General features: G+C 47.1%; 1 protein-coding gene and 1 long non-coding RNA gene across 4 annotated transcripts; one reads left to right on the forward strand and one right to left on the reverse strand.

Moving 5' to 3' along the window:
• Positions 1-4,551: 4,551 nt before the first annotated feature.
• On the reverse strand, positions 4,552-16,132 carry LOC309862746. 3 transcript variants are annotated; one of them, XR_014310688.1, is made up of 5 exons: positions 15,961-16,132; positions 15,405-15,515; positions 9,452-9,575; positions 9,011-9,050; positions 8,347-8,758 (listed from the first exon to the last, which is right to left on the reverse strand). It is a non-coding gene; the product is annotated as an uncharacterized lncRNA (long non-coding RNA). The 3 variants fall into 3 exon arrangements; XR_014310686.1 differs by lacking the exons at positions 8,347-8,758; positions 9,011-9,050 and adding an exon at positions 4,552-8,320; XR_014310687.1 differs by having other exon boundaries at positions 8,344-9,050.
• Positions 16,133-17,125: 993 nt separating this feature from the next.
• On the forward strand, positions 17,126-20,018 carry HAND2 (heart and neural crest derivatives expressed 2). Its single transcript, XM_082726952.1, has 2 exons — positions 17,126-17,773; positions 19,138-20,018. The coding sequence occupies exons 1-2, from the start codon at positions 17,219-17,221 to the stop codon at positions 19,234-19,236; spliced, it is 654 nt and encodes a 217-aa protein (XP_082583078.1). The 5' UTR covers positions 17,126-17,218; the 3' UTR covers positions 19,237-20,018.
• Positions 20,019-21,297: the final 1,279 nt, after the last annotated feature.

Consider the following 21,297-nt stretch of genomic DNA (forward strand, 5'->3'; position numbering starts at 1 on the left):
TCTGTTTGGTTGCATAGCTCCCTCTCACCTCAGTTCAGACAAATATGAATACAGTTTAAAGTTGGTTAAGATGATGAAACAATGGGCACCTGGGTGGTTCAGTCTGTTAAGCATCTGACTTCAGCTCAGGTCATGATCTCAGGGTCCTGGGAACAGCCCCCAGGTTGGGCTCCCTGCTCAACAGAGAGTCCCTGCTTCTCTCTCTCCCTCCCTTCTTCCCCCTGCTCATGCTCTCCTCACTCTCTTTCTCAAATAAGTGAATAAAATCTTTTTTAAAAATGATGTATGAGATGGGGCGCCTAGGTGGCTCAGTGGGTTAAAGCCTCTGCCTTCGGCTCAGGTCATGATCCCAGAGTCCTGGGATCGAGCCCCACATCGGGCTCTCTGCTAGGCAGAGAGCCTGCTTCCTCCTCTCTCTCTGCCTGCCTCTCTGCCTACTTGTGATCTCTGTCTGTCAAATAAATAAATAAACAAAATCTTTTTTAAAAAATGATGTATGAGAGGGGCGCCTGGGTGGCTCAGTGGGTTAAGCCTCTGCCTTTGGCTCAGGTCATGATCTCAGGGTCCTGGGATCAAGCCCCGCATCAGGCTCTCTTCTCAGCAGAGAGCCTGCTTCCTCCTCTCTCTCTGCTTGCCTCTCTGCCTACTTGTGATCTCTCTCTCTCTCTGTCAATAAATAAAATATTTAAAAAAATAAAAAAAATAAAAAAAAATGATGTATGAGAAACAGCAGGATATTGCTTTCAGAAAATAAGTCCTACCAACTGTATGAACTGGGACAGCTCTTTCACCTCTCCAGCCAATGCCGCTGATGGTTCATCTCTTCCCATCGATAGGGTGAACAGAATCAGACCTGCTTTGCCACTCCTACAGAAATGCTAAATGCAAATGACAGAAATATGTGGAAGTGATTCATAAACAGTGAAGAGCTACACGAACAGAGTAAGGCAAAATATAGAAAACAAAGTCCAGTGCGTCTAAAGGTCTCATTCATTCTGCTATAGAATCTCAAGGAAGAGAAATGCCAGGAACCCTAATGATGTCTGAGTCTGGGACAGTGGCACCAATGTGGTCCAAGAAGACCACATTAGAAATTCTTTTTTTTTTTTTTTAATAATATTTATTTACTTATTTATTTAAGATAGAGGGAGCTAGAGAGACAGAACAAAACGAGGGTGGGAGGGATACAGAGAGAGGGAGAAGAAGGCCCCCCACTGAGCAGGAAGCCCAACCTAGGGTTTGATCCCAGGACCCAGAGACCACCCCAGCCCCAGACAGACGCTTAACCGCCTGAGCCACCCAGGTGACCCAGAAATTCTCTTTATATTTGTTTTTATGTAAACAACCAGAAATGAGTTCACCAACACCCTTGCTTGGTCCTAGTCAAGTTGCCCGAGGCACACATGTTATCCTTAGGGAAGACAGTAGCCCTTGCATGAGCTCACGTGGACTGAGATTTGTTATGGATTCTCTGGCTCAGTTCAGTGGAAGCAGATGATGTAATAGAGTTTTAGCTAAACTAACCTTCACCAAAGGGACAGGGGGCTTTACAAAATGCTCTACAGTGAATTTTTGATTAAAGATCATTCAAGGGCCACCTGGGTGGCTCAGTTGTTAAGCCTCTGCCTTTGGCTCAGGTCATGATTCCAGGGTCCTGGGATCAAGCCCCACTTCAGGCTCCCTGCTCAGCAGGAAGCCTGCTCTTCCCTCTTCCACTCCCCCTGCTTGTGATCCCTCTCTCGCTGTATGTGTGTGTGTGTGCGTGTGTGTGTGTGTGTGTGTGTCTATCAAATAAATAAATAAAATATTTTTTTAAAAAAGATCATTCAAATATGGGCATAAACAGTCACAAAAATGGCAGAATGGACACTGTCCTACTGAAGAGCTTTAGTCAGCCACAAAACAAGGCAGAAACTGTGACAACACAAATCAGGCAGTAAGCCAATTAAAAAACATTTTTAAATGACCAAAACCATTTAAAAAGGAGGCTTTGCATACACTGCTGATGATAACTGAATTTGTCTCATCTGAAACTATTTAGACCTATTGCTTAAGTCTTCTTTCCCTTGCCCTTTTTTAGCTCATTTTTTGCATGGGGTTAGAATGCATATATCATATCAGGAAAGTAGTGCAGATTATAATTTCCAATAAATATATACCTAAAATGTCTTACTGTTGGAGTGCACAATTAAAACGCTGTGAAGGACCATTGCCATAACGTATTTCATTTCTTTAATGTGTCATTTTCCTCCATTTAGACCATAGCATCAGGCACAACAAACCACACTACACGTGGGGAAAACGGCATGAAACTAGATTTCCACTGACCATCTGGAAGGTTGCTATCACTAGGACCATCTCCATATTCCTTTCGGGAGCCTCTAAAGACAGACAGAAGCCATTGCCTTTACCCTGTCAACACTGAGGTCTGGAAGCCAGTGTAGGCTTCTCATACCCAACTCCATGAAATCTGTGGGCTGTCAACATCCCCACACTTAGTGGCTGTCAGGACGGTAACTGCGGCACGCCACTTTTTATGCTGTGGAGCTCCTATTAAATTTTTACTCTATGCCGGACCCTCAAGCAAGAGCCTTAAGAGAATGGTCTCAAAAAATGTTCCTCATGGGGTGCCTGGGTGTCTCAGTGGATTAAGCCTCTGCCTCTGGCTCAGATCTTGATCTCAGGGTCCTGGGATGGAGCCCCATATGGCTTGGGGCTTCTGCTCAGCAGGGAGCCTGCTTCCCCTCCCCCCGCCCCTGCCCGCCTCTGCCTACTGGTGATCTCTCTGTCAAATAAATAAATAAAATCTTAAAAAAAAAAAAAAGTGTTCCTCAGGATACTGTAAGTCTTCACTTACTATCCACCTTCTATAGACGTGGTAACTGATAGCAGAGAAGAGCGATTTTTTCCAGATTACTTGCTGCTACGGGCTGTAGTCTGTGCACGTGCTCCAGAACTCTGCCTCTGACACCAGAGACTTGCTCTCAATATCGATGTTAAGGTAGTTTACATACGTAGTCATAGCTTTATTTCCATGTATTATGATGACGATTTCTTAATAACAGAACACATTCTAAATCAATTTTAAAAATTTGTCTCATTTCAAATGTGACTTTGATTCATCTTGGGATCAAAGATTTGCCAGAACACATCATTGATCTGGTAATAAGCGTCAAAATAAATTACAATTAGATTTACAGGGATTATTTTTATAGATTTTTAAAATTTTATCTTACCAGTTATTGAAAAAAAAAACGGTGTTAGAGTCTTTCCGACACAAAGCAGAGCATAAACAATAACCCAATAAAATGTACACGGCTCACGATTTAGTCAAATGTATCTGAGATTGTAACCTGAACTAGCACTGGAAACAATGAGAAAAATTCAATGCTTGATGCAATTGTTTCTCATATTCAGACAGTTAACAATGAAAACCAAACAGAGGACTAGCTGAGTGAACTTTTCAATTGTTAATGTAGCTCTAGTATTTAAGGAGAGAAAAGCCCATTGGGTTGCAGGTGCTCTTGATTCTGTGACCTTTTTTAAAGATTTTATTTATTTATTTACTTGAGATTGAGAGAGAGAGCAAGCATGACAAGCCAGAGGGAGCAGGAGCAGTGGGGGAGGGGAGAGGGAGAGGAAGAAGCAGACTCCCCTCTGAGCAGGGAGCCAGAGGAGGGGCTGGAACCTGGACCCTGGAATCTTGACCTGAGCCCAAGGCAGGTGCTTAACTGCCTGAGCCATCTAGGTGCCCCTCTGTGACTTCTAGTAAAATATAGCAAGCGAAAATATGGCCGGGGTAGGGGCTGGGAATGTCGGGTGGGAAGGGCAATGTCCTTTTGAGGGCAAGTTCCTCTACAGGATTGTATGCTCCTGTTTGTGTATGTTAAGGACCCTTGAGGTTTCCTTCCCACATATCCTCATTACAAATACCTAGGTCATGATTTAAAAGCACTATAGCTTACAAAGTATAGCCCACACCTCACAGACTCAAATACTGCTTTGTTCCCATGACTGTTTTTTACCTTTGATGAGCCATCATATTTATCTTCATGAACACTTCATTAAATACAGTCTATCCGAAAAAAGAAAAATTCAGCATTCAAACAGCTAAGCACTTAACAGCCCATATATAACTTCTATTTGTAACAGAGCAAAAATAGTCACTTAATTAGATTCTGTAATATTATTGCTGACATCATCTTTACTTGAATAGCAAAAGATGCATAGAGCTTAACAATGTTTGGAAAAACGAAAAGAATTACTAAGAATGTAAGAAGGCAGATTCTTTCTTTATTTATCCCAGAATAATAACAAAGTTCCATGTTTTATTCCTGAAAAATTTGCTTTGTCAATTTTTTCTCAGCATGTTGGAGTGTATGTAAATTATCTCATGGATATATTTCACCAGTTTGGTTCGTTGCTTTTTGCCATGTATTCATTTAATACAAGGTTCTTTTTTTGATTGTATTAATTTAATATACATTGTATTAATATATATTGTGTACTAATTTAATATACATTGTGTTTAACTGTATTCATTTAGAAAGAACCATGGTACAATGGATCAAAGGTCCTTATATTTTAAACCAATATTTAAATATCATGGAAGCCAGCATTTTCCCATATATAAGAATTTACATTTTTTTCCTTGTTTGGGCTTCTTCACCCAGTGAAAAATCTATTTTTAAAAAATCACTGAATTGAAGAAAAGAAAAGCAATGTCCTTGATTATATGGATCCAATTCATCACTCTCCCATTTGTAAACCAAAAGCCAGATCTTACCTAAGGAAATTGTCTTTTTCAGATTTTGTTTCTACATTCCTTCTGTCTTCTATTTTTCATGCCCCTCTTCCAGTCATCACTTCATAACTACAGTTAGGAAAAGCACTTGCTCATTTTCCCTGATTTCACATTAACAGAACTTCTTTTATTTATTTTTTTTAAAGATTTTATTTATTTATTTGACAGAGAGAGAGAGATCACAAGTAGGCAGAGAGTCAGGCAGAGGGAAGGGGAAGCAGCTCCCTGCTGAGCAGGGAGCCCAAAGCAGGGCTCCATACCCTGAGATCATGACCTGGTCCAAAGGCAGAGGCTTAACCCACTGAGCCACCCAGGTACCCCCAGAATTTCTTTTAGATGGACCACAAACAATCTCATAGAAAAACCTCATTTTCTGGTACATTCTGTAAAGGGTAAGCAGTCTGTCCACTGCACTGTCCATTTGTCACCCCCACACAAACAGGGAATCCTATTACCTACAAAGGTATTAAGAAAGTGCTCCCAGCTGAAAGCATTTATCCAATTCCAATTGTTTGGAAGTCTAAAACACTAAGAGTAGTATTGTTCCAGGAGCTACTGTTTAAAACAATGCAATGCCTGTTTAGAGTGAAAAAAATCAGTACTTGAGAATCTGAGTTGGTTTAAAAAATAATAACTGTGCATCCAAAAAAGAATTCTTAAAGAAACATTTATATGCCAAGCACATGGTTTTAATTTTAATAACATTGGCTTACCTAAATAAATATGTAGAACCTAATAATTGTTCTCTATATTTTGATATTTTTGTATATTATTCTATTTTTGTGAGTTTGCAAAGAAGCTGATGAATAACAATGTTGAAAAAATATGTATCTGTCAGTACAAAGTTGTTGTGGTTTATAGATACTGCAAAATGCCATGTGGGAAAAAAAATCCTGTTAAAAAAGTAGTTGAAAACTGCTCAGATTTTAAGAGAAATGAATGTAGCCATATCCTTATAGGATAATGCCAGATAAAAAGTAACCATGTTCCCTCTACAATTGTGTTTGTTGGCATTTATAGAATAATAATAATGCTTTAAGGTTATTTTCATAGTTGTTCACTTAACATGGGATTAACATCAAAATCTTCATAATTATCTGAGATCACCCATTTGAAAGCAGTGTGGTAAAACATGTTAATGATTAAGACACTAGCAGTTCTAATACTAAACAGATTAACACACATGAAAGTAATATTATAATTTGTGCATTGAATAATATGCCAGACCAATTTTTTTGGTGAAGAGAGAATTCTCATGAAATGGTACCCTTTCTAGCTACTGCTTCCTATTTCTTGAGAGATATACATGAGTGTGCATGACATATGAACTTGAAATATTATGCTGTGGTTTTGACGTTGCACAGTTTTATGAAACCATTATTTCTGAAGTTTGCTTTAAATAAAACTGAACGCCAAAATGTTACAATAGGAATGCGATCCAGAAGAATGAAGCTACAATCCAGGTGGGATTATAAACCAAAAAAAAAAAAACCTTCCTAAAGCTTGAAAGAGATTGCTAATTGACTAGAACAGCTATGCATTTATTTTATGACCACCAGCATACAAATGTAGGTCCATCCACACCTTACACATTTTTAAATAATAAAGAAGTATATTTTAATATGCCCCCCGGGGTTCTCACAAAAATATTTCTCTGCCTCAACTTGAAGTCAACACGAGAGGAAAATGAGTAGTCATTTATAAAGTAATATGAAATCGTAAAATGACCCAACCCGTCACCTTTCTTGGATCAGTGTGAAAATAACGTTCAGGTCCTAGACCTAATTATTCCAAAATCCTTGCTGCTTTTTGCGGATGGGAGTTACGGTGGGGTGTGAAATCTTAGAAACTAAACTGAACGTAACAAATGAAGGTGCCTCCTCCCACCCCACCCCCAACCAAGCATGAAGAATGTCTTTTGAAAGACTGTATCTGCTCAGCTGTGCCTGAGAGGGGAGGGCTGAGGGCGTGGGGATTTAAATCATGTTGTTTCCACTTATGCAGAGAAAATCCATAAAAAGAGATTTATTATCATATTTTCTTTTTGAAATGTATTTGTTTTTTACTTTAAAAGTGCTCCTCAGTACAGAGCAGAGTATTATAATTTTGTTAAACAGCAGCCAAGATTTAATTGTCTGTGAAATACAAGGCTTAGGACCTGATTTGAGTTCACTACTGTTCTGCCGACACAAACGCGGCTGGCCCGCGCGGTGGCCCCACGCACCGAGCGGCAGGCTCACACAAAGGAGCCGTCCCGCAAGAACTGAGGGAGGGCAGGGGGGCCTGCACTCGCCGGCGGGAGCCCATCCAAAGGGCTTGGAGCTTTAGTCTTCCTGCGGCCGATTTAAAGTGACTTTGCATAAAAAGTCAAACAAGAAGCAGAAGCTATGGAAAACGTTAACAAATCATGCTAGCAGTTTAACAGCGAGAAAGAAGGGGAATCCGGTCCCCGCTAACAAATACTAAAGAAAAACGTCATGGAGATAGAAGTGAGAGGAAAAGAGAGGAGAAAAGGAGCTGGATAAGGACAGGACATCGAGGTCTGCATGTGCATTGCACATTTTATTATTGCTGCACACATCTCAGGGGCTCGCCAGGGAACCTGAGAAATCCCTCTCCTTTACCATCACCCGCGCCCTTCGCACGCGGGTTTAGGAAGGGCTCCGCCGCCCTCCTCCCCCTCGCGTCACCTCCTCCAGCGCCGCCCCCCCCCTCCTCCCGCCAGTGGCTCTGCGGGTCGCTTCCTCCACCCGCCGAGGGTGCAGAGGAGAAAGCGGGCGGCTGCAGATTTGCCCCGGTGGCACCGCTGCCACAAGCCAACCAGTAATTGCAAAGCAAACAAGGCTGAAATATTGGATTGGTCTCAATCGTGACAAGATCTACGCTTTTGCCGCCAATTTGTTTGTGCAGCTCTATTTAAAGGCACTTGATTGAGGAAATGTTGAAAATAGCGGTGAGGGTTTCCCTAATGAGACCTCAGGAGGGAAGCGGCGGCCTTCGCTCGCCGCAGAGGGCTCGGGAATGGGTGGGGGGCGGGGGGGGGGCGAAGGGGAGGGAAAGGGCGCGGTTAACCCCTTCCTGCCCGCCTCGGGCGAAAAGTCCTCGGACACCAGCTGGGGAAGCTGGGGGTCCATCCCGCCCCGGAGCGGTGACCTCCCCCGACCTGAGCTGCGGGGAACCGGCCTCCTTGGTTGCGGACGCCAAGAGGGGGGATGGGGATCAAAAGGATAACTTAACCAGGATGGAGGGGGCGGCCCAGCAGCCAACGCAGTGGCCGGAGGGCTGGCGGCCTAAATCCGGGGTGGCGGCTCTGGCCGCGCCCCTTGCTCCCAAACCATCCCAGGGAACCGCTGCAGTCTCGCATCTCACTCTCCGGTGCCCAAGGTCTTGCGAGGCCTGAGGCCCTTGCGATCTTCTGCGGAGCCCCGGTTGCGCTTGGCTCAGAGCACTGAGGCAAGCTGTGCGTGCCCTCCGCCGCCACCCCGGCCATCGCCGTCGGGCTGGGTCTCTAGCAGGCTGTAAGGGAGGAGAAGAAACGGGAAGAGGCAGGAAGAGAAAATACATAAATATTTATTGAACGCAGCCTGTCAGGCGTCTTGCTCTCGCGTGCATCTTGATCTCATTTAATCTCTCCTACACACCCTCGAGGTTGGTGTCATTAACCCATTGTTCAGACGAAGAAACTGAGGCTTAGAGACGTGGCCAATCTTGTCCGAGATCAGGCAGCGCGTATTTGGTGCCCGAGAGTTCGCCCTGCCAAACTCTGACTCCGGAGCTTAGGTTGTCACCCGGAGAGGCCTGGCCCGGGCTGGGTTTTCCATTCTCCGAGCCAGGGCCGGCTGACGCTGACCCACTGTCAGCGGGATCCATCCCGAGGAAGTTTTCCCTGGTTCTCCGGAGGGCTTGGAGATGAAGGTCTGTTCCCTAATGAGCGGTCCACCTCCTCTACTAGGTCTAGTCGCTTTCAAAATAAAGAAAGCCAATCCAGTTGCAATTGGGGTGTGCGAAATTCACCCGTTTTCTCTAAGTCACACCTTTTACACAATCTCTTTAATTCCCTACTGGGTAGGTTGACTGGGGGCTCAAGGAACCCAGAGTCACAAAGGTATGTGCTGCCTCTATCAGAGAGAATATGACGGGGTACACCAGAAAGAGGACTTGATTTGGGGGAGAGAGAAGGTCTATTAGAGAGAAGAAAAGCAACACCTGGAAAGGCTTCCTGGAGGAGGCGGCAGTCAAACTGGGCCTAGAAGAAACAAAGAAGTGTGGATTCTTTGAGAAGAGAGAGAGATGGATTGTTTGCCAGCTTTGCTGGCAAATCAAGGAATGACAGACGGCTGGCGATAATCTGGGAGTCATACTTTCACCACCTGCTGCCATCTCCTGACTGCCCCTCTAACTGGGAGAACTATGGGTTGATCAAGCCCTGAGCCAAAGTTCCAATCTCTTTTAAGATTGAAAATTTAAGGCTTGGGGACAGACACCAGCAGCTAGACCTTGACCCTTCCGGAGCCCTGGACTTGAGCCAAAAGCGATTGTCAAAGACAAGGCGGAAACATGTCACTGGGGATGTTCTCACCAGAGTTCTGAACAATGAGAGCCACACAGTGCTGAGCTTTGCTTAGAGGGATCTGCTCAGAGATGTACCTTGGCCAATCTGAAGTCTGTCTTTCTGGAGTCAGGAGCAGATGCAGGCTGGGAAAAGGAAGACCCCCAGAGGGCAAGGGAGGACTGGTTTCAGTTGTACTTTCCCGAGAATGATCTGCACCTTCTGTCAGCAAAGCAAAAAAGCATCAGTCATACGGATTTAGTGAACCCTCTAACTGTGTTCTGAGTGGAATTCTGCTTCTTCCCCCACCCCCACCCCCCGCCCCGTATGCAACCAATTCCTTCTTTTGAAGTTGGATGCTTCACAAGCAGAATGCAATTCCATTTTTTGTTCCTAGAGGTTTTGGCCTGTGTTAACTTAAGTGGGCACTCATACAAGTACTAAAAAGAAAGCCATTCTTTTCTGGAAAATAGAACAAAGTAGTGCCTCTCCTATCACGGTACAGATATATAATCTCTAACAACAAATTAGCCTCCTTGTGCTGCGCATTTCCAGCAAGCATCCTGCCTTCTCTGTTTATATTATAACTTCTTTGCCTGCAATTATTTTTATTTTAATTTTCTGTCACTTTAACAGAAACCAGAGCCTTTTCTTCTAATGTTTTGTACACAACATGTTCATTTTGATAAGATGTTCTTTCCTATCCTCTTTTAGCTTGCCTTTCCTTGTTTAGAGTTCTGTATCAGGAGTTTCTAATATTTCTCCCTCTTTTTTTTAAAGAACTTGTCCCTGTCTTGCTTTATTTGTTTGTGTGAAATTTAGTTTGAAAGGAGATCAGAGAGAGCAGGAGGGGTTTGTAATAAGAGAATGACCGAATGACCCAAAGGCTGATTATCTATCATTAACTGGAGACTCGGTGTACCCAAATTACCAGGGGGGACCTCAGTCTGCCGGATCCTTACCCAGCCAGAAAGGCAAGTGTGGAATGCACACACTAAAGCAGGCTTGTGGCGTTGCAAATGAAGACACTGCTCACGCATTTTCTTAAGGAGGTTTCCTCCAAAACTCAACTCAGGTTCAGTGGACATATTTATTAGAATCTGACGTGTTGTACACAGGTAAAACTCTTGCTGAAAGGCCAACTTTAACATTTTTGTAACTAACATTTTTGTGTTGTTTCGTTAGAAGCAAAATTGCAGCTAATTGTCTAAGCTCCAGAGAATATTGAGAAATCAAACCAAGCTGCTTTTGATCTACTCATGCTGCTAAACCTAAGCCTTGTAAAAATCGAGGTTTGCCATTAATATTGACAATAAAAGGGTTTCTTTTTGTTAACCTGAAACCTAACCATCCTGCCTCAAGTCCCATGTCTAGAAGCAAAGGCCCTAGAATAAAGTAGAAAAGGTTTGGAAGAAATTGCCAGGGCTTTAAAAAAAAAAGAAAAAAATCTATGCGAATTTGCAAAGGAGGTTTCAGAACAGGATTTCCAAGGAATGTGAGCAACCCCGCAGTTAGAACTGGGAATTCACAGGGGCCTCGGGTCACAAACAAAACCTTCAGTCACTTAAATTTGAGGCTTGACCAAAGTTTCACATTTTAAGTTGCCACTTGCTTTTTTATTTTATTCTGAACCCCAGACTGTATTGCAGACTAGTCAAAGTTAACTACTACTTATTTTCTCATGCACCATGTATGCAAAATTAGAATTACTTCCTCATCAGAATGCTGAATGCTTTCTTTCTGGTTTGGAAGAAAATGTTGTCAGTGTGTATGTAATTTGCTTCAAAGAAAGTAGTTAATAGAAATCCTGCGAGATGTATTTTCTCATGCCGCTTTTGCTCTAAGCTCTATCTATATTTTACTAGAAAGTAGGAATGATCAGATCTACCTTACTTCTAAACACCATTATAACAACCTTAATAACATCTCCCAGGTATACAACCTGCTATCTCTAGAGGGGCCCTTCGTGTACATTACCTTTTGTTCTCTTTAGTCTGAATACATATTTTAGCTTTACAGACTGGCTTGGATACTTGGCAGAGTATTTCATTCTCCCTCATCAATGAAAACCCTCCAGACCAACACTGCCAGCTAATATGAAGATCCAGTCATTGATTATTAGAAGAAAATGCAAATTTCCACTGCTGCTTGTAGTATCGGATATTAAGATTTTTCTTATACTTTGTGCATCTTAAACTTGCACAATGTGATATGTTAATTATACCTCAATTTCTAAAAAAAAAAAATTATACCTCAATTTCTAAAAAAAAAAAATTTTTTTTCTTAAAAGACTAAAAGATAAACTAGTATCTTATTCTTCAGTTTCTTATTCTTTCTTAAGTCTTATTCTTCAGTTTCAGGTTCAATGACATCAGAAACCTCAGAAATCCAAGCATTGCTCAAAGGCAAATTAGAAGGGAGGGGATATGGAGGGGGAGAGGGAAAAAGGAAAGTCAGGAAGAAAAGAAAGGGGAGAGAAAGGCTAAATGGGGTGGGGAGGGAGGCATCTAGCAAGTCCCAATTTTCTCCCACTTAAGTGTTTCCTCATCAAAGCTGGACTGGGGAAAAAGAAAAAGAAAAAAAAACTGGACTGATGGAGTCATAAGCAATCAGCCCCTCTAGAGTCAATGTAGTTAAATCAGCCCCTCCCTGCCCCCATCTCCACAGATCTGCTCCGGATGGGAAAGAGGGGGGAAGAGGGATCACTCATCAAATACCCCACCCCCACCACAAAATGCAAACGGAAAATGCTCAGAACAAATAAAACCTCCTCAGCGCCCAAGACCACTATTCCAGTCCTTCATTTTTGAAACAGACATAAGATGTTCAACGAAACTTGAGTCTGCTTTGTAGAAGTGTATGTACTTTGAGCACCACCACATTTCTGGAACCACTGTCACTTGCCCTGTCTCTGGACAACTGTTCCCCAAAAGGCAAACCAGAAAGGAAGGGACTACAGACCCTGAGTCTGAAGGAGATCCTTGCCACCACTCAGTCAATGTGCCTTGTTCTCTATGTCCTAAAAGTTCTGGGACCAAGTGACTAGCATATAAAATGACTCAGACCCACCCCAGGACAGACAAAATGCAAAGCTATCAAGGTGCCATAAGAAGCACCTATCTTGGAGCAGGTAAGGGGCTATGGTTACACCTTCAGGAACACGTTGCTTTTTCTGCCACCTTCTGGGTTTGACGTTCTTTCTGGAGTTCTTAACAAACATTCTCAGGCTCACCTTATGTAAGAGCATTATAGGAATGCTCGGTCACTTCTACTTAGTTGGTTAGGAAAATAAGGTAAAATGAGACTTGAAAAACGATGAAGGGAATTGAGCCATAATTCCCGTAAACATAAAATGTGTGTTTATGGCCCTCTGGCCTGGTTCTTTTCAGGTCCAGTTTATTTTGAGTTCTTGTGAGCAAAACACGAGATACAAACTGCCCTTGCCTTTGTAATAATAAATACCTCAAAAAGATCTGTATTTTCCCTAAAAAACAGACTGAAGTTTTAAAAAAAAAAATATTTAGTTTAAACTAGATTGATTTTAAAAGGAATATCTCACAAGACCAAAATGTTTGCTAGGGAGTGCTCAGCCTCTCCCATGGCTCTTTGAGTCTTTTCCAGAGGAAGGGGTGGGAGTGAAGAGAAAGAGCCAAGAGACATGGGTGCAAAATAAATTGTTGAACCCGGATAGGTCTCTTTAGCTGGAGGCAGAGGTCATGCACCCTACAGTGGGTATACCACCAACTACGGTGAAGACCGGACATTGAATGAGAGCATTTCTACAACACAGGGCATTGGAAAAGGAGGCAAGTTAGTATGCGCTCACCAGGATCCCTCCTACGGGCACGCAGGGTGGCCTACAGCCTTTATCATCTCAGCTGCTTGGGCCCTTGGAATACTCAGACCAAATCTCCTTAGGGTACAGCACACCAGAGTCCACACTAGGACAGTCCCTGGGCTGACAAGGAAGGTGGAAAACTCATCTGCCCCCTCTTTTCCCTCATTCACCATCCACCCCACCCTCCACACACACACCCAGAAGGCAGAGGCCATCTAAACTGGGGGCAAACTGGAGACCGCCTCTGCCTCCCAGCTTTCCAAAGTAGAGACTATCCCACTAGACCTGCAGCAGCAAAATGTACAAAAGAGGACATTGACAGAAAAAAAAAGGGGGGGGGCTTCTTTGGCTGTGCGTTCAGAGTAGCCGTTGGCCAGTCTGGTCTCTGCCAGTCACCAACTACAGCTGAAGACACGAGAGTTCACCCATTTGTCCCCTGCCTCCGAGCTGCCTTTCTAAGGCTGTTTAGTCACGGCTTGACTTTCTGAGCTGTACGAAGCCCTAGACCCTCACACAGCAGTAATTAACTGATAATGACACTGTCAGTGAGGACTGATGTTCAGATTAGAATCTTTTATGACTTTTTTCTGTTCCATGTTCTCCATCTCCTTTATCACTTGCCATGAAATCTGGAACCATGAAGAGATTTGCCCATTTTTTGTTTCAATTAAAAGAGCATGAGGAAGATGGAAAGTGGCTAACTCTGATGGCCTCAACACTGAGGCCACTGGCCTCTGGTGGACACAGCATCCCAGACCCCCACTCAGCCTTCTGCCTGGAGTCTTCTTCCTTTCCATTCCCAAAACCCCCTCTGGGTCTGAAAGCAACCTACCAACTACTTCCCCTGAACTGTTATCTGTTTCCAGCTGGGGTGCAACCGGCTTAACTTTGTCTACCTGCTTCCAAGGCCTAGATGTGCTCTTATAAACAGACTTTTTTTTTTTTTTTAAAGTATCAAATGACAGAGGATTGAACTACCAGTATTTACACATTCAGGGGTTGCCTCCCTGGTGAAAACGTAAACAGAATCCCACCACACTACCATATTCTTTTCTTGAAGAAAGAGGGCTCTAAAACATTCCACTCGTGCTAAAATCGCAGACCCATCCAAGTTGGGGGTTGAAAGCTCTAGGTCACTATTTTGTTCCATGCCCAAGTGGCATTTTACCAACAAATACAATTTCAGCTTCTCCCCACACCCTGTTCTCTGCCTTAAGATGCTATGCTGCGGCCATGCAGGGAAACTGACCCCTTGCCTAGGGGACAGATGGGCCCTGAATGGACTCCCGCCCTGGGTTTGCGAGCCTACTTCGAGCCCCTCTCAGTTCTTCCCCCTCTCCTACCGCCCAGCCACCTCAAACCTAAAAACTATTTCTCAGTGCTGCTGCTCAGGGCTGTAGTGGCACGTGGAGCCAGCCCTAGAACCCTGCTACAGAGGAGTTGGGTGCCCCCCCCCCATTCTCACTGACCTTGCCTTCCAACCGCAACTCTGGACCCTGCAGAAAGCGTCCAGCGGGCTGAGAAAGGACTGTCTTCATGGAGCCCTTGGGGTGGGTCTCCCTCTGCGGGGTGGGACTCCCTTTGAGACCTGGGGCCTGACCCTGCCTGCTTCAAAATGACAATACCCAAGGTGAAGGCAAGGGTGTCCTCTGTTGAGCCCAGCCAGGGCCAGGGACGAGTCCCAGACCCGCACACCTCATCCGATCTTCTGTACTCTCTGCCCTGGGTTTCCTCTAATTCACCGCTAGCAGGGTCCTGGCTGACACTCTTTTCCACACCAGACTCTGTCAGGCCGACTCCTCATCTACTCATCAGTCTCCTTTCATGGCTCCCAACCGAGCCCCAGGGAAATTCCAGCTCCTGCTACTGTCCACCCCCTGCCCCAACCTCTCTTCCAGCTTTCTCAAAATGCTCACGCCACTTGGGCGCCACGGCCGGGTGCCCTGCGGCCGGGTGACTTACAAACGGAGATCCATTTTCCGTTATAATGCGTTCAAGATCACTAAGGCCAGCAGTCTAAACATCCACGAGCCGTCCTCCGGGTCTGCCTCTTAAACTGCCGTTTAATGGTTCCCCTCCGATAACTAAACCTGCTTTCCACAGATGCCCGCTTTTATGGGAGAGGCAGGAATGCAGAGATATATTTATATGTTTGTTCATAAAAACTGGAAAATAAGCTCTGAACACGCTGTAAAAAATATTCAGTTACTTACCAAACAGTCTAGTTAAACCAGGAGAACACCGATACCGGCCACACCACAAATTCGGGGAATCGAGGTGCCTGTGCTTTGAAATCGCCCAAGGTCGTCGCAAGGCTGCTGTCCCTGAAGAATATGGAAATAAGAGTATTTACAATCGGCTCGACCGTTCGTCCGGGGGTCTCAACCAGGATCTTCAAAAGCGGCCACGGTACCAGGAGCCACCTCAGACAGCCCCGGCCAGGATAACGTGCTGGGTAAGTAAAGAGACTTCTAGACGGGCATGGCCAGCCTGTGCCCAGGTCAAAGCAGCAGCCTTCCCCCCGCTGCGCCCGCCGCCCGCCCGAGCCAGGAGACGGCTCTGGCTCCCAGCAGCCCCTTTGCGGGGGCCCCGCCGCGCTCTGCCTTTGGTACCCACCCTCCCTCCTCCCGCCCCGGCACAAAAAACGGCACGAGGCTGCCTGCTTACTTTCTTGCCTCGGATACCTATAAAAACACTTCGAAAAGAGATATCTGCGTCCCCTCCACCTTTTATTTTTTTTAACGAGAAAAGAAAACAGTGATACTATACCTGGTTTGGGATTCTTCAAGATTTGAGACTTGGGGGGAAAAATAATTTAATAGTAAAGCATCTGCTAAACACTTGCATTAACCTCTGGCTGATAAAAAAAAAAAAAAAAAGTTTTTTTTAACCCTGCCCCCCCCTCGTTTTAATTATCTCATGGTTATGAAGGGGCAGCCAATCCTGGAAGAGGACTTCGACAATTAGCAACGAGAACATCAAAAAGTTTTATTGCGGAGAGCGAGAGGCACCGCCCCTGCCGCCCCGGGATTGGCGTGAGGAGCCTCTGACGACATATATTAACCCGAGCAGCCCTAAAGATGTAGCTGTACATGGAGATCTTGCTGGGAAAATCCGCGTACTCCCCTCACGGCGTCCAGCCCAGGAGAACCGCCGCGGCTGCCACCCGGGAGCTCCCTCGGCCACCGTGCAGACCCCTCCAAGAAGCCGAGCCGCCGCCTTCGCGCTCCGAGGCGCCTGCAGGGCTCCAGATCCTTCCCCAGAAAGAAGGAAAGGATCTGAGAAAATGGATGCACTGAGACCTCTCTGAAAACCCTCCGAGGGAGCCCGAGAGGAGTGAGGACACGTTACTCGCTGCTAAAATCACGTTCAAGGACCAAAACAACAACAACCAAAAATTTCATTAAAACAATAAGCGCCCAAGAACCCAGATCGGGCTGGTGGGGGGGAGGGGAAGGGGCGGGAAGGGGAGGGTCGCATGGAGGTAGCTTCACAGTGAGCAGTCGACCCCGCCGCCTCCCTGCAGAGCCGGGCCGGCTCTCCCAACCGCGGCTCGGACTCGTCCTGGGACTCCCGAGTTAGCTTCGGTGTCAGGATCGCGGCCGCGGTGGAGCCCGGCGACTCCGCAGATCAGCCTCGCGGGAGCCCCGGCACCTTTGCATGAGCACCAGAGGATTCTGCCTCCCTGCAGCTGCCCGGGAAGCAGGAGCCGGCGCGCGGGCCGAGGAGCAAGGCGGGAGCCGGCGGCGGCGGCGGCGGCCAGGGGCGCACGGTGCCGGGACCAGCTCGCCGCGCCCTATGGGGAGCCGGCGGCCGAAGTGCTGCTGAGGCGGGCCCCGCGGGCCAGGCGGGGGATCCGGGCCCGGGCTGCAGCAGCCCCCTCTGCGGCTGCCGGGCCGGCCCGGGCGCCCGAGGGCTGGGGGGTGGGGGGTGGGGGAGGCCGGCCAGCGCCGAAGCAAGGGCCCCGGCCGAGGGCGCGGCGGGGCTACGCGCACGCTGGGGCGCGTGGAGGGGCGCGGAGGGCGATATGAGTCTGGTGGGGGGCTTCCCCCACCACCCGGTGGTGCACCATGAGGGCTATCCGTTCGCCGCTGCCGCTGCCGCCGCCGCTGCCGCCGCCGCCAGCCGCTGCAGCCACGAGGAGAACCCCTACTTCCATGGCTGGCTCATCGGCCACCCCGAGATGTCGCCCCCCGACTATAGCATGGCCCTGTCCTACAGCCCCGAGTACGCCAGCGGCGCCGCCGGCCTGGACCACTCCCATTACGGGGGGGTGCCGCCGGGCGCCGGGCCCCCGGGCCTAGGGGGGCCGCGCCCGGTGAAGCGCCGGGGCACCGCTAACCGCAAGGAGCGGCGCAGGACTCAGAGCATCAACAGCGCCTTCGCCGAACTGCGCGAGTGTATCCCCAACGTGCCCGCCGACACCAAACTCTCCAAGATCAAGACGCTGCGCCTGGCCACCAGCTACATCGCCTACCTCATGGACCTGCTGGCCAAGGACGACCAGAATGGCGAAGCGGAGGCCTTCAAGGCGGAGATCAAGAAAACAGATGTGAAAGAAGAGAAAAGGAAGAAGGAGCTGGTCAGTACCAAGGGGCAGGGGGCAGAAGGGGTGTGGGGTTCGTGGGACCCGTGCTATCGGACTCTTTCCAGTTGGGCTGAGCAATGACATCCCTCGTTCTTTGGCTGCATCCTAAGCCACGGTTGTTTGAACCAGGTTCTGGAAAGGATGGTGTCCCCAAGAAGCTGAGGAGATGGGGGAGGATGTCAGCAGCTACAGGAGGAGGAGGTTAAGAGGGATGCTTCGCACGCTTGATCTTCCCTCCGGGTTATCGCTGTTCCCACCCGCACTTTGGCAGAACTTTTCGGACTTCAGGGTCCCCACTGATCTTCCGATTGCCCTGGCCCAAGGGTTCTATGTCTCTTAGAGCCTTCATGTGGCCTCCAGTCCTCTCTTGCTCTCAGGTGGTTCTAAAATAAATCGCCCAGAAGCGGTAGTTAGCAATTATTTCACTATTGATCCCTATCCCTCTCTGGAGAACCAGGCCACCACTGATTCTAAGAGGGTTTTAAGGTTGTTACTTCAATGGTCCGAAAACATAAAGGTAAACATAAAATCAGTGCTTTTAAGTTCAGAATGCACCTTCAGTTTCTCTTTGGGGATGAGGTTAAACCGCAACTTCCCAGATTACTGAACTTTCTGGGTATTTCTTGTTTTATTTGCATGAGCATTTTAGCAAACAGTAAATGCTAATATGGTCATTGTTATTGTTGTTAACAGTAACATGGAACTATAACTGAAAATTAGATATCTCAAGTTCCTACCAAGTGCCCATAGGTTGGTGGTGGTCCGAGCAGGGCTGTTGCCATAGAGGGCCTGGAAAATAATACCATTTGTCTCTTTTTTTCTTCTTTGGGGCCTGTGTCCCTTTGGTCTGTGCATGATCTACTGACCTTCCGAATATCTCAGAGGCCTCGGAGGAGAGGCACAGCTGTATTGGGGGCCGATAGCCCCCAGCCCAGGCCAGGGCAGAGGGAACTTATGCCCATTTTCCCCAGAGCGCGAACCAGGGACTGCCATTGAAAACAGGGAGACCAGATTTAGCGCCCACCCCCACTCGTGCCCCTACATCTGGCGTCAGAGAAAAAAAGGCCCCCAGCTCCTCCATAAACGACTTGGAAATAGCTGGTTGTTTATAAGCTTGCCTATCCGGTAGTTGAGCGTTGCAGGCGCAGGGAGGCCTGGCCGGCTGGTAGCTAGGACTGCGCACATCTTCATAGCTTTTCTACAGAAGCTAGGACTTGAAAACGTCCCCCCCAATCTCTTGCTCTCCTTCTCTCACTGTCTCCTTTTCTCGCTGGAAGAGTGCGGGGGTGAGGTGGAACCAGGTCTCCCTTCTGAATTTCTCTTTGCACTTTTCTCCCTTTCGCCTCTCCTCCGCCCAGAATGAAATCTTGAAAAGCACAGTGAGCAGCAACGACAAGAAAACCAAAGGCCGGACGGGCTGGCCGCAGCACGTCTGGGCCCTGGAGCTCAAGCAGTGAGGAGGAGGAGGAGGAGGAGAGCGCGAGTGAGCCAGGGCCCAGGAGCCGGAAGCAGACCCAGGACTCCGGGCAAGCTCTCCAGGCTCCGCTCTGAGGACTTCTTGCATTTGGAATCATCCGGTTTATTTATGTGCAATTTGCCTCCCCTCTCTTTGCCCCCCTTTGAGGCATCCGCTCCCCACCTCCCCCTCCAAAAAAAAAAAAAAAAAGAGTGGATATTTGAAGAAAAGCATTCCATATTTTAATATGAAGAGGACACTCCCGCGTGGTAAGGGATCCCGTCGTCTCGTAGATTCTGTGTGTGTGAATGTTCCCTCACGGCTGCGTAGGCACCAGCGTTGCCCCCTCCCCACTTACTCAACCCCTTCCAGGTAAAGACAGCAGACTATAGTGTGTATGTGAAGTGTATCTTTAATACTTGGCCTTTGGATATAAATATTCCTGGGGATTATAAAGTTTTATTTCAAAGCAGAAAACGGGGCCGCTGACATTTCCGTTGGGGTCTATATCTAGTGCTGTCTTATCATCTGTGGTCGTTCCCTATTCGAAGATGTTTCCAACAGCTACTTGTTTTGTGCACTTCCGTCCTCTAAAACTAAGTGGAATTTAATTAATATTGAAGGTGTAAACGTTGTAAGTATTCAATAAACCACTGTGTGTTTTTTTTTACAAAAAAAAAACAATCTTTTAATGGTTGATACCTCAAAAGAGTTTTGAAAACAAACTGTTATACTTGTTTTCATAATATTTAAAATATTCAGAAGTAAACTAAATTATCATGATTGCCTCTAACTTTATTTGAAAGAGTCAGTAGTTCGGATCAGTCCTCACCGTGAGCTCCAGCCCCTGCAAGGAAGTGAGCTTGGTGAAAATCCTGCTAAAGGACCTGGGTTCTATCGGAGTTCTGTCTTCTCCCCTCTCCTGTCCCTACCCCCACCCCTCCAGTAGGCCCAGGAGTCAGTATTAGGAGGACCTGGGCCAGAGAAAGGGCTTGGCAGTTCACTAGAAATGTGGAAAAGGTGTTTTCCAGAAATCAACTGGACGTCATTCTGTGGGGGGACTTTGGTTTTTGTTTGGGGAACGTGTTTTAGGTGGAGGAGACATGAGGATCCCAGGAGTTATTGCAGCCACAGGAAATAGTCTCTAGTTCTTAATTCAAAATGTAGGGCTTTTGTCCGGAAAAAGAAAAAAGAGGAAAAGAGGACTTTTTTGTTTGTAATCTCCATCAGGGGGATTCTCATCGGTGCCAGCCTTGGAGTGGGGGGAGAGCTTTTGGGGGAAAGTCCATGATTAGGTAACAAGGAATTTTATGTCAAGTAAGAAATCGCGAACACAACCAAGGATTTAAAGGGGGGTGATGGGGGTGGGCTAGATTTACAAGGAGCTACAGGGAACTCAATATTAACTGTGCAGTGTCTGAAGTCTTCCCGGCCCCAGGCCAGCCTGCGAGCGGCTCCCTCCCAGGCTACTAGCCGCTGGGGACTTCACCCCGCCTGAGGTTTGGTCTCCTTGAGTCCTAGCACATCCCGAAAGGAAGTCCCGGAGGCCTCCTTTGCCCGTAGTCTTGGCTAGAGCCCGCATCTCTGCTCTAGGAACCAGAGAAGCTGAAGTGCCATAAAGGACTCGGCAGGCCTGCCGGGGAGGGGGTGGAGAGGAGGGGGAGAGATGGAGTAGAGGGGGTGGGGGAAGAAAGGTGAAACGTATTAAAAAGCGGTTTGTTTCATGAAACGCCACGTATATAAATCTGGTGTTAGAGAGGCTTGCCAGAGGGTTTCCATCTTGGAACCCATCCTTGGGGTGATGTTCGCACCTCGACTGCAGGCACAGACCTTCCCCCTGATATCCCAGGGGTCCCCAGGGGTTCCCACAGCTTGAGGGTGCCCACACTGAGCCTGCCGCCTGCAGCGGGCAAATTCACAGGCGCTGGGGGAGAGGCAGGCGAGTGGCTCTGCGGGTTTCTTCTGCGGGCAGCTGACAACGCGAGGGCGAGGGGTTAGAACAACTAGGCCAAAGCGATCTGAACTTTCTCCCCTCAGGTCAGGCGGCGCTGGGCCGACGTGG

Source organism: Mustela nivalis, assembly GCF_964662115.1.
Source record: "Mustela nivalis genome assembly, chromosome: 4".
Classification (NCBI taxonomy): Eukaryota; Metazoa; Chordata; class Mammalia; order Carnivora; family Mustelidae; genus Mustela; species Mustela nivalis.